The sequence below is a fragment of the Medicago sativa genome, chromosome 7 (assembly GCF_051527215.1).
Source record: "Medicago sativa cultivar Bolivia chromosome 7, Bolivia_mono, whole genome shotgun sequence".
In the NCBI taxonomy this organism is placed as follows: Eukaryota; Viridiplantae; Streptophyta; class Magnoliopsida; order Fabales; family Fabaceae; genus Medicago; species Medicago sativa.
The window spans coordinates 20,646,557-20,665,688 of NC_140755.1; the positions used below are offsets into that span (position 1 = coordinate 20,646,557).

A 19,132-nucleotide genomic window follows, 5' to 3' on the forward strand; every position below is an offset into this window, starting at 1 on the left:
GTAACTCATTTCTCTTAATGAATGATGAGGCTACAACTAACATTTAATTATAGTAGTTAGTGAGAGCAATATAGTAGTTAATCATGTACGGTTTTGTAGAGAATCTCAATAACTAATGAGTAGTGTGTGTTACAATAAAACTAAGTAGCTACTCCATTTGTAAAAAACAAAAAAAAAAAATTGTCTTAAAATAGATGACCAATTTCACTTTTTCAATGCAAAATTAATTATCTGTTTTCATTTATACACTTTAATTGATATTAATTTCGTCACTTCCAATTTAATATATTTTATTTTGTATTTATGATAATAACGAATGTATCAATACTTAACAATGACACTCAAAACCATTTTTTTCTCTATCACTTATACATTTTTCTTAATATGTAAAATGGAGAGAGTATGATTTATTTTGATGTTGAGTTGTATCACTTTGTTGCTATTGCTAAGGTGTATCTTGTTCATGCAATAATAACTCTATTTTTTTGTCAAGTAGTTTAGCAGAGAAAAAGTGGATTGTCTGAGATTCGAATACCAATCCCTACATATATTATGTATTATCCCTTGCCAAGCTAAGTTTACATGGACTTATTTCTTCTCAAAATGAGGTCTTTTCATTTTTAAAAGACGCATATCATTTTGCTTGAATTTTTTCTTTCTTTCTTGGAAGTCTGTCAACCCTTACCGACGGTGATAGTTAGATTTAGCTTTAATCTAATGGTTGCAACACTTACACTACTAATTTGGTGTATTAATTAATCGATATGTATGGATTTGATGATAAAATATAAATGATGTAATATCCCGCCTGACAGTATCGGTATATTACCCGTTGACCGTGTCAGATGAATTTAATTCATGGAAAGTAAGTTATTGGAAATATTTTATGACATGTCAGCTATTTACGGGGAAAAGTATCAGTGTCGGATTTAACCCGTTTAAAGGCAAGGGCAGTTTGGTAATTTCACGATTAAGGGATATTTATATGATATTAACACCAAAATATCTATTTTTCCTTATCCCTTTCTCTCTTTTAAGTTGTTGGAAGAAATTTTCTCCTCCTTCTCTCTATCATTCACGCCCTCTCTCTCTTTCTTTTCTCCAATCCTTCTCAAATCCTCCTCCTTCCAAGGCAAACATATTCTCTTGTTCCCTTAAGATTTATTAAGTTTAAGGAAGGTGGGTTTTGATTTAATACTCTCCTTTTTCTCTCTAGAAAACTCATACCACATCTTCCTCTCTTTATCATCAACCTTTCAAGTTGCTTAAGTGATGAATCAAGCTTGGATGTATCATTTTTGTTAGCAAGGAACAACTATGGCTTTGGATTTACAGCTTTAAGGTTGCTATAGAAATTCTAGGGTTAGGGTTTGGAGTTGTAGTGGATCCATTGGAGACTTATGCATGAAGATTCATCAAGAATGGTATTTGATTATGGAAGCTAGGGTTTTGTTTGATTGGGCATGGAAGCTTATGATGAAACATGTAGCATGGAGTTGTGAATATGAAGTGTTGATGCTTTAAAACTTGATGATCAAGAGCAAATCGTTAGGTGAGTTCCATAGTTAGTTTTCCCGCCCCTTTGGGATTATGTTAAGCCTTGTTAATTAATATGAAACATATGATAATTCTAGGGTTTTAAGTATATGTTTAGTTACCCCCTTTTATGTCATGTTTCCAATACAAGTGAATACTTGTTCCAAGACTACTTTGCAAGTTCTTTATGGTCCATAGAGTCAATATATGCCTTGGGAAGCTTTGTTTTGAGGATTTTTGGGACAAAGACATATTTTTATGCAGGGCTGAGCTGCATCAACTCGCCACGGCGAGTAAAGAGCTCGCCATTGCGAGCAAGAAGGCCGGAAGGGGGTGGCTGCTCGCCACCAGCTCGCCACGGCGAGGTCAAGGCGGGCAAACAGTGGCTGCTGCCCTATTTTCTCGTCTCGCCTTTTGTCGTGTTCCGGTTCGGCTTTCATTCATGTATGCTTTTATACATATAAACCCCTCAAAACAAGACTCCAAGGCATAGGTTTTTTAAATGTTTTATCGAAAGCAAATCAAGTATTTATTTATATTGGAAAGCATGACATATGAGGGAAGTGTTCGTTTCATGAATGGGGTAGCAAGATATTCATTAAGCAGGGTGAAAACTAGAGCCTCGACATAGTAGTCGAGAACTAGCAAGTTTAGCAAGCAATCCTAGGATGTTAAGACGCGAAATATTTTATATTCGCACATGATTAAGAATGATAGAACAAGTATGTTAAGATGTGGATCGGATAGTTTATCTCTCCACCATGATTAGGTATGTATATGAACAAGTAAGGGTTTACCACTAATCGGTTCGATTAAGGTTCCGAGGTAAACAATCAAGTATGTACATGTTTAATTTATGTATACGACAATACCATGACTAATAAGTAGGTCGCATGTCTCTTGCTATCCACATCAGGGGGATACAAGAGGTTCTCGATCTATGGGGAACGATTCAAGCCGTAAGGGACCCGCATGTCACTGAAATTAACAAGACGTAGGTGCTCGTGTCTCTTGTTATCCACGCCAGGGGGATACGGGAGGTTCTCGACCTAAGGGGAACGGTTCAAGCCGCAAGGGACCCGCACGACACCGAGGGAGTCCGATGTACGTACATCAGTCATGTATGGGATTGATCTCGGGGTTACTCCACCCGGGACTATCCGTAAAATGAATCAAGATAATAATTGTTTGTTCAACGCTAACCTAATGAATGAACTTAGCTATGATTATGTTATGAAATGCAAGATTTATTTCCATGGATGAATAAGTTCAAGAACAAGAGCATTAGATGCTATAGGACAAGTATAAGGCATGGAATAGAGCAAGTACATAACATGTTACCGATGACGATCTTAGGTTTCCCCTAATCGTCCGGTTTAGATTTATGTCATGATTATGTTAGGTTAGGCCTTGATGCGTAGATCATATACTTGGCAATGCGGTCCTAGATTTCCCCCTCGACCGCCATGACATGTATAGGAAGTGAAACCTATAACAAGTAAGATAAGACTATGACGGCCCTAGTATGCACGACCGTCTAAGTATGCAAGTCCCCACACAAGTACAATCAACCGTCAGGTTGTAATGTAGACACGTGGTGACCGTAGGTTTCCCCTTGAGGTTGCCTATAGCCTAGGATTTAGGGGAACTCACTGAGACATTATGTCTCATCCCAATCCTTATTTGTTTCAGATATCAGGTTGGACGTCAAGGTAGTAGCCGGATGGATTTTTCAGCAAGAGCTCGTTCGTACCCGAAGCATGAAGAATATGGATCTCAAGGATGTATTTTATTTATTAGACATGATATGATGTATTGTTTTTGTACGAACGTGGTTTGTTGTATATAAATTCATTCGAAGTTTTTATTGTTGTATATTTTAATGTATCCAGTACTAAACTAACACACGTGCCAGACTTTCTAGATACGTCTGGTATGGGTGTTACAAATGATGAATTGTTAAATTATTAATGTGCATCATGTGATTGAATATTTTTTGAAAGAAATATTCATGTGATTGAATTTGTTATTAATCAAATGAAAGATAATATTTTCATTCACCTCAATTACTTAATGATTGAGTTTTTTTTAAGGGTACTTAATGGAGAATGATTAGAAGTAATTTTGGTAACAAATAATATGGGTAATCTATTAATTTAGACACGGTGGTTTTTTTTTGTTTTTTTTTTTTGTTTTTAGGAAATTAGACATTGTGGTTATTGACCCTCTCTCAATGATTGGTTTTGAAGAACTAAAATTTAACTATCAAATAATTCATAACTTGATTTTATTTCCCTTCTAGCAAAACTTCAAATTACTAGACCCTTTTCTAAAACCCAAGGTTTACAAGAAAACAAATTAACATAAATAATCTATTAATTAAGACTCAACCGATTATCTAACAAATTATTTAGGAAAACCTACATTGCTTGGGTTGATTCATGGAGTAGAAAACTCAGTTTTGACAGTAGGAATGCAATTTTCTTGGGCCACAAGCAAGGGGAAACATAATGAATCATTTAGTGCAAGGATGCATACATTGCTTGGGTGCTTTAACAAATTCTAGGATAACCTATTTAATTATAAGACAACCTATCAAAGAATCAATATGCTAAACTAATAAATCCTATTTGATCAAGACTTAGATAAACATCATCAAAACACCTTATAGCTAGAGGCTTCAACCTTAACACCGAAACTTCTGGCATCGTTAAAGTAAAAACTTGAATGTATAAAATGTTGGAATTTTTTTCTTAGTTGAACAACTTCTTGAAGAAAAGCCAATTATCCAGAGTCAAAAAAGGAAGAACAGAGAACATAAGAAAATGTTGAAGTAGATAATGACTTCCAGAAACTAGTTGAGAATTTGTCGAGTTTACATTTAAAAAACCTCGGTATTTAGTGAAATCGAAATGTTTGACGAGTTTACATTTAAAAAACACTTTTTTTGGGCCTTTTTTTTTAACTCGTTTTCTTTGAAAATCCAATTCTTTTTTCAAGCCCAAGGTATTGAAATTAATGCTAAATTGAGTTCAAGCCATGTATTTGGTTCTAATATTAAAAACCCTTTATAATTTGGAGAAAATTTGATGAAGTTGGAGATAAAGTCACCGATGATAATGATGTTATGAAACTTTAGAAATTAGAAGGATTGAACTTTTGAAGAATTAACTAATTTATTTTTTGGATAGGTTTATTAACAACTTTAGAAACTTGTGAAACTTGCTTTTTTGGATGATTTAGAGTCTTGTGAAACTTATGATTTTAAGTCCTCGTGAACTTATCTCAGTTTGTAAGAACAATGCATAATATATGCATGGCCCAGGGACACCACAAAAAAAAAAAACTTATGACTTTGCAAGTTAATTTTGCATTTTGATGCTAAAACGAACATAACTCTTTATTATGGTGGTTATGTATACTTTGTCTTTATAATTAAGTCATATTTTGCATTATTGACCCACACAATATTATATTAGCTTACATATAGCATATATATAATAAATTTTATATGATTCTAATTTTAGGTAAACTCAATCGAGTCTACGAATCGAGTTTACAATTTGAATTTACATAAATAAAACGAGCTAAGATAAACCTTGCTTGTATAATGTTCATGCAGTAATAACTCTATTTATTTCTTCTCAAAGTGTGATGAGGTGTTTGGATCTCAGAAAATATTTCCTAAAATAAACATAGTGGCCATGTGTTTTCATTTTTAAAAGACGCATAGCATTTTGCTGGAATTTTTTCTTTCTTTTTGGAAGTCGGTCAACCCTTTAACGATGGTGATAGATAGATTTAGCATTAATCTTTATTCAAAAAAAAAAATTTAGCATTAATCTATTGGTTGCAAAACTTACACTACTAATTTGGTGTATTAATTAATCGATGTGTATGGGTTTGATAATAAAATATAAATGATGAATTATTAAAATATTACTGACGTGAATCATGTGATTGAATTTTTTTTGAAAGAAAGATTCATGTGATTGAATTTGTTATTAATCAAATGAAAGATGATATTTTCATAAAAAAAAAAAAGCAAAATTACACAATTCATCCTTTAACTTAATTAATTTTGTGTAACACATTTGTCTATTATTTTTTTCCGATTTAATTTTTTATGTTATAAAATGTCAACATTGATATCATTTTTTATAAAAAAATAATAAAAAATTTGAAATTAATTTTTTTATCAAAAACTCATCAACTCATAAATAAATCCAAATCTTCATCATACAAACGTAGAAATCCAGATTTCTTTGAAAATATCCCATAAAAATGATACAATATCGATATTTTATAACATAAAAGATTAAATAAAAAATAAAAACGAAAGTGTTACCTGAAATTAATTATGAGTTCAATTGTCAAAAAGATTAAATAAAAAAATAAAAACGAAAGTGTGTTAGCAGAAATTAGTTAAGAATTCAATTATCTAACTTTGTCAAAAAATAATGAAATTGAATGCTTTAGTTCCATTGCAAAATCAAATACTTGTAAATAGTTTGATTTTTTTTAATTTTGTTTATGTTACAAAAGATAAATATTTAGGTTAAAATACTCATATTGATTTGATTTACTAAAAGAAATTTATACATAGTCTTATTTAACGAGTAGAATATTAAATATGGATATCTTAGTCAACCGAAAATTAAACTTTGGTTCGCCATACTATAAGAAGTTTAGCTTCTTTGGATAGAGCTCCTTTTAAAACTAGAGAAAATGTGAACATAATTTTTTTTTTAGGCAAAAAGAAGATTAAAATAAATAAAATGGAAGAGATATAAAGTCTGAGGGACATTAGACCTAAACTAGATATAATCCGAATCAAGATACATTGATAAAAGAAAAAACAAATCTAGTGGACTAGCCATAATCTATCCTAACAAAAGTTCACTAATCACGGACACAACCCGGCGAACCCTGCGTACGAGCGCGAAATCAGGTTACAAATTATATGAGAAGGAAACATCTGCCAAGAATAATTAGGGTTTAAGTTTTGTGAATGGATCGACCGTCAATATAGTATCAAAATCAAAGTGTCAACACCTCTCTGAACAAAACAACAAGCATAACTCTTTCGAGCATTAAATACCATAACGTAAGCAGACAATATGACTTGAAACCTGTTGATCTCAACATATTTAAAAACATAAAAAGCCGAAGTAGTCAGACCACCAACACAACGTGTTTTAAACATACGTAAGAACTCGGACCATGAGATAAATCCAATAAATTAGTAATCAACCCTTTCGGGTTAACAAAACCATACTCTTTTGGTTTTACAAATCATCAGACTCCTTCAGAATTTGAAATTGAACGATATCAAAACAACCACAAATCTTCCGCCACCCAATCCTATGTTCATCTTTTTAACAATGAACATGATTTAAAATGACCCTAAAGAAGGTATTATAATACCATAAAAAAAAAACGAAAAAATGAAAACTAAAAACCACAATTGAAAAATGAAACCCAACACAATAAGGACGATGATGGACTAAAAAAAGAGTTGAACTTTATTTTTGATAATTGAGTAAGTATATATTTTTATATATAGAAAATAATCTTCGTGTAAATTATATTAGTCCATGCTTGTTGTAACATGTAAGCACGTTGTCGTTGTTCTGTCAAAAAAAAATGTAAGCACGTTGTTTTTGTTGCTTTACTTCTTAAAGATTTCTACAAATCCCTTAACTTGAACTTCTCATCAATGTATTCTAACTTCTAAGGGTCTGACTCAATTGATTAAACATCTTGAACTTTGAATATTTTAATTCTATCTATACAGACTATATTATATTATTATTGTTAAAAAGATGAACATAAGATTGGTCTTATAATTGGTTAAACTTTTTTTTTTTGAAGGAAATAATTGGTTAAACTTAAAATTATAACTTCAAATTTAAAAATATTTAAAAAATATATTTATTTTTTTGTTAATTATCCGGTTTTTAGAACAAGTGGATCTTATCTAGAATTCGGTCAAAGTAACTAAAGTTGAGAAAAAAATTATTCAACTCCGGAATAAACTTGAATTCTCCCATATAATTTTTCTTTAAGTGAAATTCATTAACAATTTCACCTCAATTACTTAATAATGGAGATTTTTTTGTGAAGTTGGGTAATTAATAATGGAGAATGATTAGAAGTAATTTTAGTAACAAATTACACTGTAATCTACTCCCTCCGTTTCAAAATACATGTCCAAGTCAACCACTTCACATATGCCAATGCACAATTTTGACCGTTAATATCTTTAATTATTTAAAGTAAAAAATTATAAAAATTTAATATTTTGAAAATATATGTCGAGACAAATCAAACAACATCCTATATGCTAATATTTGTATTTATACATTAGTAAAAAAGTATGGTCAAAGTAAGTCAAGTGAATAGTGCACATTACAAAAATTGGACATGTATTTTGAAACGGAGGGAGTATTAATTTAGACACAAGTGGTTATTGAGTTTCCCTCAATAAATTATTTTGAACAACCCAAATTTCACTTCTGAATAAAACAATTCATAACCAAATTTTACAACAAAACAAAATCAACCCCTTCTCCAAAAACGCAAGGTTTACAATAAAACAAAATAACATGAATAATGATGTCTTAATTCATACTCAACCGATATTAGGCTCATTTAAGCAAATTATTTAGAAAATCTAACTTTTACTTTTTTTTTTTTGGCAAGTATCTAATGGTTAGAATTCAATTTTTAAGATAAATGAATGAATGTATGTGGTTCGAACTCCAACCTCTATATATAACAATGTACTTCCTCGGTTTCATATTAGATGACCTAGTTGATAATGTGCAATATTGACTTGACATCCTTTGACCATATTTTTCTAGTAATATATAAAGATAAATACTATCAAATAAGATGTTGTTTATTCGTCTTGATGAATATTTTTAAAATATTAAATTTTCATAATTTTTTTTAATAGATAATTAAAGATATTAACGATAAAACATATGCATTGATATGTGTGACAAAATCAGCTGTGCCAGTTAATATAAGACGGAGGAAGTATTATTTCTATCACTTGAACTATCTTCATAATAAATACCTAACTTTTACTTCTAAGATAAAACTAAAATAAAACAATTGTTAACCAAACGGGGAATTAGTCACTTTAGTCCCTGAATAGGAAATGAGTAGTCACTTTAGTCCCTGAACGCAGAGAAATTGCAAAGCAGTCCTTGAATGTAGACTCTGTTGGTCAATTTCAGGGACTAAAGTGACTAACAGAGTCTACATTCAAGGACTAAATTGACTAACAGAGTCTACATTCAGGGACTGTTTTGCAATTTATCTGCATTCATGGACTAAAATGATGACTTCTTTCCTATTCAGAGACTAAAGTGACTAATTCCCCAAACTTTATTTATCTATGAATGTACTTTAAATAGTATTTTTTTTTTTTTTTTTTTTTTAGAAGAGGCAAAAGAAACTACATTGAAATAAAATGGCACCAGCGATGCCAACTTGAAATAGTATTAGATGTCAACAAGAAAACAAAATTCTCCACTACCATTTTTCATCTGAAAGTTAATCACTTTTTCCACATCTTCCAAAAAAACAAACTCAAAATTGTTACCGAAGTAACACAGTTTCATACTCCCTCCGTTTCAAAATGAGTGTCGTTTTAGGTGTTTACACATATATTAAGAAATGCAATGATTAAAAGAAAGAGAATGATTATTTTACCAAATTATCCTTATTAACTATTGGTTAGTTTTAAAAGTAATACTTTGGAAGTAGTGTGCAGAGTATTAATTGGAGGGTACAATTGAAAAGAAAATGTTATTATTGCATTGGAAACTGAAAGCGACATTCATTTTGAAACAAATTTTTTTGGCTAAAGCGACACTCATTTTGAAACGGAGGGAGTATAAACTCTTCTTCTCTCTCTCACTACAAATAAACAGTGACACAAATCATCCTCAAAACAAAAAAACACAACACAACACAAAGTACACAGTAAGTACTATGATGATGTTTCATTCCAAACCCAGAACACACTTTTCACCTTCATTCTTGTTCTTGTTCTTCTTCATTTCATTGTCCTTTGCTTCAAAAAGCACACCAAAACACCACTCACAATCTCTCACATACCTATGGCCACTTCCTTCAAACTTCACTTCAGGAAACTACTCTCTCTCCGTTGACCCTTCACTCACTCTTTCAGTCATTGGAAATGGTGGTGTTGCTTCTTCTCCTATTCTTGATGCTGCTTTTGATAGATATAAAGGGATCATTTTTAAGAATGCTGGTTTTGAATTTGGTAAAGGGTTTGTGAGAAAGTTGAGGGAGAGGATTAGTTTGGTTGCTTATGATGTTGTTGGTTTGAATATTGTTGTGCATTCAGATGATGATGAGGTGAATTTTGTTTCTTTTTGTTGTTTGGTTGATGAATTTTGTTGTTTTGATTGACTTATTTAAGCTTATGTATTGACATATGTTTTGAAAGACTATTTAGAACTTTTGAAAACAGCTTATGACATTTTTCGTATGTTTTCGATAATAGCTTATGAAAACAGCTTATAACATATACAAAAAATGTTAACTTTATTTGATCATTTGCTATAAGCTGTAAATAAGCTGTTTATCCAAACAGGAGGATTTGGAAAGTTAACTTAGTTTAAATACATTGTTAATTAGGTTCGGATGATTATTAAATATAGCCGTGATTTTGAACATTATTGACCACAACTTTCAAATAGATATTTGAACGCAAATCGTGGTTAAGGGATATCACGTATATCTGAACACAATTTAGATGGTTAATTGATATTATGTATATTTGAACAATTGAGAATTTTAGTGGATGGTTAATGAGTTAAAAACCTTATTATATTTAATCATCATTTATTGACCATGATCATCCAAATTGTTGTGGAAACTTGTTGTCAAATTTGTGATTTTGAGTTTGAGAATTGGGATTTTTTTGTTTCCAGCTTCAACTTGGTGTGGATGAAAGCTATACCTTGTCAGTTTCTAAAGCCAGTGAATCTTCTGTTTCTTGGGAAGCCACCATTGAGGTACGTTGTGTCTTACTCATTGCAGTTTACAATTTGTGGATTCTATTTTATTTATGGTGTTTCTGGATTTGGATATTCAATGATGCTTTTTAGTTTTTTGTGTTTTGGATTTAAAGTTGCCTGTTAGAAACTCCACAATCTCAGTTATATATTGAATTCCAAAAGGCATTTAGAAACTATTTATTTGAAAAGGTTGAGTGAATGTTTCGATTGGCAGTGAGTTTGGTGAAATCACAGTTGCGCCGTGATTTTGTCGAAGCTCTAAAGTACCCTGTATAGCTTTTGTCAAAATCACGGTGTTTCACCGAGCTTCTACCAAAATCACTGTAGAAACAACAACAACTCGATCCGGTAATTTCCTTATTAAATCATTTATGTCAGTATATATACAGTTGTTATTTATCTTATTCTGTGGTTTTATTTACTGTAGGCACATACTGTTTATGGTGCATTGCGTGGATTAGAGGTATGTAAAGAATTTACAAAGATTGATGCATAGAGAGAAGTTAGTTCCTGTTTAACGCTTAAAATTGTCGTGCTTGATGGCTTTATTTCATGTCTGTTCACCGGATCAGTAGATACCATACATTAATATCTGCATTAGTGGTCATATAATGTTTATGAGAATTTTTAACATTTATCTGCATTCTCCATTTTCATCGTTTAGTTCTGTTTTTCTGCATAGGAATGATTGGTGATTCTATAATCTACTTTGTCATTGCATAAGAGCTAAGATGTTAGAAATTCATTGAGGCCATGTTTGGATAAAAAACTTAACTAAGCACGTACCATATAAGTGCTTATGTGTAAGCTATTTTTAAGATAAAAGTTAAAATAAAGAACTTGTTTCATAAGCTGTTTCCTTATGCTTTCCCAAATAGTCTCCAAGTGCTTATGGCAGTAGATAATCTCAAATAAGTCTATTCAAACCCTCCTTGAAATGTTTTTCCTTCTTATACCTTTACGTTACCGACTTCATATTGTAGAAGTATAAAATGTCACATGTATATGTATTGGCATATATATTGTAAGTTTAAGTTCCTTAAAGCGAGTTTGTGTTCTTCTTCTTCTTTACCTTGAAATCTGAAAACTGAACTATTTTTGTCTTTGCATGATGCACCAGACATTCAGCCAGCTGTGTTCTTTTGATTATACAACTAAAACAGTACAAATACAAAAGGCACCTTGGTCCATCCGAGATAAACCTAGATTCGCATACCGTGGTCTTATGTTGGGTGAGCCACAATGTTTACAATGAGAAAAATTTATATACAATGTGTGATTTTATACTATTGTAAAAGGATATTATTGATTGATACATGTGGTTTTGTTATTATCTATTTTGCAGATACATCGAGGCACTATTTACCAATTAGTGTAATTAAGCAAGTTATTGAATCTATGTCCTATGCCAAACTTGTAAGATAAACGTCATAAGTTTCTTTTGTTTTCCTTCAATGCTCTTTTCGGCACTTGGAAACCAATCTTAATGTTTTGTTTCACATAATGCTGAATACATAAAAAAATAAATGTTCGTAGAATGTTCTACATTGGCACATCATAGATGAAGAGTCATTTCCTCTCGAGATACCTACATATCCAAATTTATGGGAAGGTTCTTACTCAAAGTGGGAACGCTACACAGTAGAGGATGCATATGAAATTGTCAAGTAAGACTCTCCTTTTCCAAATCATCTTCGCTTGAAATTGTCCGACTTAAAAAATCCTGGACATGGTTCTAAATTGTGGTCTGCAAGCGTAATTGCGGCTACAATATAATGATTTAGAGGTCTTCGCAACGGCATCAAAACCGTAATTGTTGCCACAATGACTGCATTCTACCGCAATGTAAAGGTTTGCAGCGTAACCGCGATTGCAACTGCAATTTAGAACCATGATCCTGATACACAACTGTTCTATTGTTAATGGGTTGCTAACTTTTCTATGTCAAAATAATTTTGAACTGAAAATTGTTATCTGTAAAATTGTATAAACAATTGAAGAGAAGGGAAAATAAGTATTACCTGGAAAGTATGTTGGTATAATCCTAATATTATATTATAATGTCATGGTCAAATATTATATTCTAGTTATATTCTAGTTACTAACTTATTATCTTTGAGTTCCCTTTCTTAATCTATCACTGACAGATATTATGATTTCTTTTCATGTTTCATATTGTGATGATCTGAAGCTTTGCCAAAATGAGAGGTGAGGTATTTTAAAATTCCTTTTGAATTTTCTGCTACATAATATCTGCAGCATTTTACATAATTTATGAAAAATATGTTTATTATAAGAATAAAAGCGAATGTGAATATTTTTTAGGCTATTTCTGATGGCTATTAAAATATCAACAGTCATATATTTAATGAGTATTTACATAATTTATCACAGGCATAAATGTGATGCCAGAAGTAGACGTCCCCGGGCATGCAGAGTCATGGTAACAGATATGCCTCAGTCATTCTTTTCCCTTAATTATATATCCTGATAGTATGATATATTTGGCTTCATTACTGTGTCGCATAAAGACCCAAGATTTTTTTTAATTTTACAATTTATTATACATATTACATTTGAAAAAGGCTTTGTTTACCATAAGAAAAAAAAGTGTATACTTTCTACCTGTAATAACATTAAATGGTTCCTTTGAAGGAAATTAGATGTTGAATGTAGGTATCTTCTATACTTATCCCTCCAATGATTGCTACAGATTGACATTAAATTCACAATTTTGTTTATAATTAATGTAGCACTGGTGCTTCAGATTAAAGACCATTCCGATGTCCAACAAATATAGTTACATTTAATCACTTTTTCTCAAATTTTTAGCAATGTCTACATGTTTGTGTCAGTGTCATGAGCAATGTCCGTGTGTTCGTTAGTGCTTCATTGTACTATATTTAAAAAGCTTTTGTTCAATTATTAATCAATTAGTTCTATTGATTTGGACCTTAACTGGTTGCACCAGAAATTTTATACTGCTGCTATAACACATAGCTTATATTGCAAGCATTTTAAGTCTTTTTTTTCTTTTTTTTTTCTGTGCAGGGGTGCGGGGTATCCTGATCTTTGGCCATCACCTTCCTGCAAGGAGCCACTAGATGTTTCAAAGAATTTTACTTTTGATGTCATTTCCGGGATTCTGTCAGGTTAATTTCCTATAAAACCTTAAGCCGCTTGATAATTTTACGCTATGTATACCAACTTTCTCCTCTGATGAACATTATTGATGACTTCTTGAATTCATGGTGTAAAGTCTTGGGAAGATTATATGGATACAACTTGAATATTCTCAGAGACACCATTTGATATTAAGTTGCATATCTTGAATCACTTACTACTCTCATAGTTTAATAGTCTTTGATAAGTTTTGCCTTGGCATAACTACACCAGGGGTGCCCTTCAACTTAATTTAAAGTTTCAAACATGTCATTTGTCTTTTTTCGTGTCAGATTAGTCCTTTTTCATTGTTTGTTACCTGAGCATGCACATGCTTGAATTCTTTAAAGTTCGGAGAATTTGGAAAATAGGGAGAAGGAGAAGGGAAGAGAGGAAGAACTGAAACAACTGGACAAATAACAAGAATCCTGAAAATAGACTAAAAATCCAAAGTATATAACAGTTATTAAATAACCAAGCCTCTAGCTAGTCCTAATAAATCCTCGATTCGGTAGACGAGTAATCCTAATTTGATATATATAATTAATCATTAGAAAAGCTACTGATAAATGCCACGCTTTTGATATATTACCAAACTGCACAGATTCGTAGTTTTTGTAAATCTAATATTCTTTTCCCATAAATCATTATTCGTTCTCCAAAATTGGAATTTTTTTGGGAGATATTAGATGCAAATACAGGTTTGGAGGGATAAAATCGTAACTTAAATCTATACATTCACAACCGTAATATTATGAAGTTTTTCGACCAAGGAGCTGAACTAATGATGCTTGTTGGATAATAGATTAGATTTTCAAATGTTTCCAAGTATATTGAAACGTCATCCAATCAGTCTTATACTTTTTCGTTCTCCTCAATTTGCAGATATGAGAAAGATTTTCCCATTTGAGCTATTTCACTTGGGTGGTGATGAAGTTCATACAGGTCAGTATGAGTGGTTCCTTACAAAAATCAATTTGATCTTAAATAAGCTGTTAAATATGGGATTGAAAATATTTTTTTTATCATTAAGACAACTTAAGGCAATATGAGAGTTATGAATAAATCTAAATGTTGTTGGATTAATTCTACTACCATCTTTGTTCCTTGTTTAAATCTTAAGATCTTGTTTGGTTTGATGAAATGTTATTTTTTGCAACAAATCTTGTTTTATTAGTTGGAATTGTAAATGAAGTCATTCATATTAATGCTAATTAATGAGAAATTATGTTTTATTTTGACAGATTGCTGGAGCAATACTTCTCATGTAAAGGAATGGTACAGATTTTAATCTGTTTTATTTCTAAAGTGATTAACTTACCTTTAATTTTGGATATTTAAGTAAAACTTTGTATGTTTAATAAGTAATGACTTGCCACAATTTTGACTATATATTGCAGGCTTCAGAGTCACAACATGACCACTAAGGATGCCTATGAATACTTTGTACTGAAGGCTCAAGACATAGCCCTTTCGAAAAAGTGGACTCCAGTTAACTGGTATGATCAGTATATATACGACAATCTGGATAAACAAACTGCTTTATGCCCTTATTTTGTCCTTGATGTTCCTTTCGAATGCCACTTATAGTTTGCATATGTATTAGACAGTATGTTGCACTGATACTTTAGATTGAAAGTGTGACTGACACGTGTTAGTGACTTACACCAACATGATATAGGACTTGTGATTACGTGACCAACACGATATGACACTTGCGATTACGTATCGGTAGTTGTGTCTGTATTGATGCTTCATAGGGTCATAGTATAAAAGCTGAGCATATCAAGAACTATATTTAATTATTCTGTTTTCTAAACATTCAATACATTTCCATATTTTCTTTTGTTAACATATTTGCATGTGACATTTTCTTTTGTAACTTCACAGGGAAGAAACCTTCAATACATTTCCATCAAAGCTTCATCCCGAAACAATAGTGCATAACTGGTGAGTTCCTATTTCTACAAGTAGTTTTATTGTGGTACGAAATTCGAATATCAAAGTTGCATAATAATGTATTTAAGGTAAATACTGTAGGTTGGTCTCTGGTGTTTGTGCAAAGGCTGTTGCGAAAGGTTTCAGATGCATTTTTAGTAACCAAGGTTTCTGGTATCTTGACCATCTAGATGTACCTTGGGATGAGGTCTATACCGCTGATCCACTAGAATTTATACACAAAGAATCAGAAGAAAAGCTTATACTTGGAGGAGAAGTTTGCATGTGGGGTGAGACAGCTGATGCATCTAATGTTCAGCAAACAATTTGGCCTCGAGCTGCCGCTGCAGCAGGTAAGCATGTCTTACTGACGCCATGTTTTCACTGTGCTTGTATTTTACTATTTCGTCTCTATTTATCAATACCTTTAACACTTCATATATAGTAAGAAAAATTGGTAGTGTATTTAATGTGTCAATTTTATGTATCAATGTTCGTAAAATACCTATTCTATATAGAAGTGTTTCATTTTTCCTTTTCCTCTTCCAAGATACTTAGTAATATTAAATAAGGGTGTATTTGAAAAAAATAACAGATTAATTATATCTAAAAAAAATGAAAGGAAGCTTGTATTTAGGGGCAATTTTTTTAAGAGATGCTTATAATTAGAGACCGAGATAGTATTTATAGTTTTAGCATACTTTTGCTCAGGTTCTAGAGCATGATAAATGTGTTGTTTATAAATCTAGCATTCGCTTTTCTTATATAGATATGCCTCTTAAGTTTATCATTTTCCTTTGTTAATCATATAAGCGCTTATGAATAAGCTATCCCTATAACAAAAAATAAAGTCAAATTGTTTTCATGTACGTCATAAGCTGTTTTAAAAAACTATCATGGAGAGCTTATGAAAATAAGCTGAAAACATCTAACTGCTCATTGTCTCTGACAGAACGCATGTGGAGTGAGAGAGATTTTACTTCTGCACGAAATGCTACCTTAACGGCATTGCCGCGGTTGCAACATTTCCGATGTCTGTTAAATAGACGAGGGGTTCCAGCTGCTCCTGTCACAAACTATTATGCTAGAAGGGCACCTGATGGTACAGGCTCATGCTATGATCAATAATCTGTATCATGTTTTATTTATATTTGTAAAGCCTGTTGTGAAAGTAACTTTGCCTGGTTAATGAGCTAGAATTTTCATTCTGGTGCTCAAATGCTCAGTAGCTATGGTAATTGTATATCAGATATCTCCAATGATGGTAACAGTCATGTTGTAATGTTAATGTAATATCTGTAAGAAATAAATTCAAAGGCTCTAATGTCTGAAGTTTTTTTTTCTTCTTTCTTTTCGGTAACCATGCTATTACCGCGCCGAGAAATTTGGCTAGCCAATTTTAGTGGGGTCTCCCCAGCCAACCACATTTTTTCTATCAACAAGTCTCAACCCGAGACCTTGCTTAAGAAATCCGAGTTTAATCACATAAAATGATATCATCTATGTTTTGATCCTATTGCATGAATTTAGGACACCGTAAATAATGATAAGGCTGAAAAACACTTAAGTCGTTATTTTATTACTTGTGTGATATGGTACACTTGTCAAAATTTTCAGTATGCGTATGTGAAAAATTACATAGGTAAATTGATTTTGATGTAATCTAGTTAGACACACACCGACATAACATTTTCCTCTGTTCTCTCCCTTGCTACCCTAGCCGCCGTAACCTCCATAACCACTCACCTTTCCTCCTCTAATCCAAACACGTTTTCCATCATGTAGCCTCACGCAGGTGGTGAACGCGTTTCTCGCGGCTTCACCACCCTTGTTCCATGTTCCGTCGGGTAGTCCGGCGCCGTCTGTGCTCTCGCCGGTGGTACTTTTTGGATCTGCAACCACCACATATCGTTACCACAACTTTTGAATCTGCGACCACCCCTCGTTTTGTTCTCTAATCTGTGGGTCTTGGTTCTCCTCGTCATAGTTGTTGGGTCTCCGATGACCTCTGTGCCGCCGTCGACTTGGGTCGTTTTGTGGTGGGTTCGTCTTTCCCGATATGCTTTTTGGTCATGCTTCTTGGTTGTTCTCTTTGATGTTACTGTGTTGCTGCGGTTTCGCTGGCGGGTGTCTTCTCTTTTGGTTATCCGACGGTTTGTTTGCTTTTATTTTCGTTTTATGTTGTTTTCTGTTGTTTCAGGAAGATCAAAATTGGTGGTGGTCTTGTTCTGACTATCTGGTTTAGTTGAAATTTTGAATATGGTTTGTCCGGATTTAAGATTTGGTTATGGTTCTGTTCATTTGTGCGATGTTTGGTTGGATACCATCCCTCGATCAGGATTCAACAAAACTTGTTTCGCATGATGTTGCTCGAAAGGGCTAGGTGCGTAGACGCTCCGTGTTGACGGTAGTTGTTGATGTCGTACCTTCAGGACTTTATCTGCTATGGTTGCTTTATGCGTCGTCAGTGCACTGCTTTGCATTTCTGTCGTATGTTCATCCCTTGATCTGAACTACGACTGGATTGGTTGGCCCGAAAGGGCGTGTATTGCTTGCTGATATTTGATGGGAGTTGCTGGATCTTGGGTCGTTTCTGCGTTGGCAGACGGGCCATACACCTATTTAAAAGCTCTGAATACACACTCTACGTTTTTTTGCAATTCGGTTTCGCGCTCGTATGTGGGTTCCCTGGATTGTCCGTGACAGTGATTGTCTAGGGTTGTTGTTCGTTGTATACCACTTTGTACTGAAATTGTTGTATTTTGATTCTGTGGTTTACTGGTCAGGTCATTGCCCCCCAGTCTTGTACTTCCTTTCTATTTTAATTTAATTCCTTTTATGTCTAAAAAAAAAAATTACGCAGGTAAATTGTTGTGACATCAATGTAAACACCATTTTTCAAAAATTCATAACACTTTGGTTCTTCATGCAAACACCATGAACCGTTTGTCCATTTTGACCATTTTGACGAGGTAAATTCAATATTCAACTCATATCAACATGACAGCGCATACAAAATGAGTAAAGTACCCTAAAGGATCGGAAAGTACAATGTACATAGCAAAATCAATTTTTTGAAAAACTAATTGGTACAAACAATAGATATGCTCACCGTAACACTATCCATAATATTTTTTTTTTAACAAAACACTATCCATAATATAAAACGATGAATGCTAGCAACAAACATTTTAATAGTAGATATGCTAGCAACACACAATTTCCTTTAGGTCAATGTGTATCAATTGTCATACCTTAGATGCATATGTGATTCTTCTTCTCTTGTTACATTTCATCATGGATATTCCTTTGTTGCTCAATTTCCTTCAATATAATCCAAATGCTCCCATTCCTTCTCCGTGGAGACAAATATACGATGTTGAGGTATCTCTTTTTCTCATATATCAGATTTGTGAAAACAAAAACTCATATAT

The 19,132-nt window shown here is 32.7% G+C and overlaps 1 protein-coding gene across 1 annotated transcript; it reads left to right on the forward strand.

Annotated features, from left to right (window-relative positions):
• Positions 1-9,467: 9,467 nt before the first annotated feature.
• On the forward strand, positions 9,468-17,030 carry LOC146904947 (beta-hexosaminidase 1-like). Its single transcript, XM_085722640.1, has 15 exons — positions 9,468-9,933; positions 10,512-10,595; positions 11,026-11,061; positions 11,719-11,830; positions 11,944-12,014; positions 12,135-12,265; positions 12,790-12,806; positions 12,993-13,041; positions 13,650-13,750; positions 14,646-14,705; positions 15,005-15,038; positions 15,161-15,259; positions 15,651-15,710; positions 15,801-16,051; positions 16,651-17,030. Exons 1-15 carry the CDS (start codon positions 9,544-9,546, stop codon positions 16,824-16,826), a joined length of 1,671 nt encoding a protein of 556 aa, XP_085578766.1. The 5' UTR covers positions 9,468-9,543; the 3' UTR covers positions 16,827-17,030.
• Positions 17,031-19,132: the final 2,102 nt, after the last annotated feature.

What these genes read in the sequence shown, in the direction of transcription:
- LOC146904947 (XM_085722640.1), top strand. Translation starts at nt 9,544, where the DNA reads ATGATGATGTTTCATTCCAAACCCAGAACACACTTTTCACCTTCATTC. An exon ending in TGCATTCAGATGATGATGAG is followed by an intron (nt 9,934 to 10,511) that starts GTGAATTTTGTT and finishes TTTTGTTTCCAG; the next exon opens with CTTCAACTTGGTGTGGATGA. An exon ending in GAAACAATAGTGCATAACTG is followed by an intron (nt 15,711 to 15,800) that starts GTGAGTTCCTAT and finishes TAAATACTGTAG; the next exon opens with GTTGGTCTCTGGTGTTTGTG.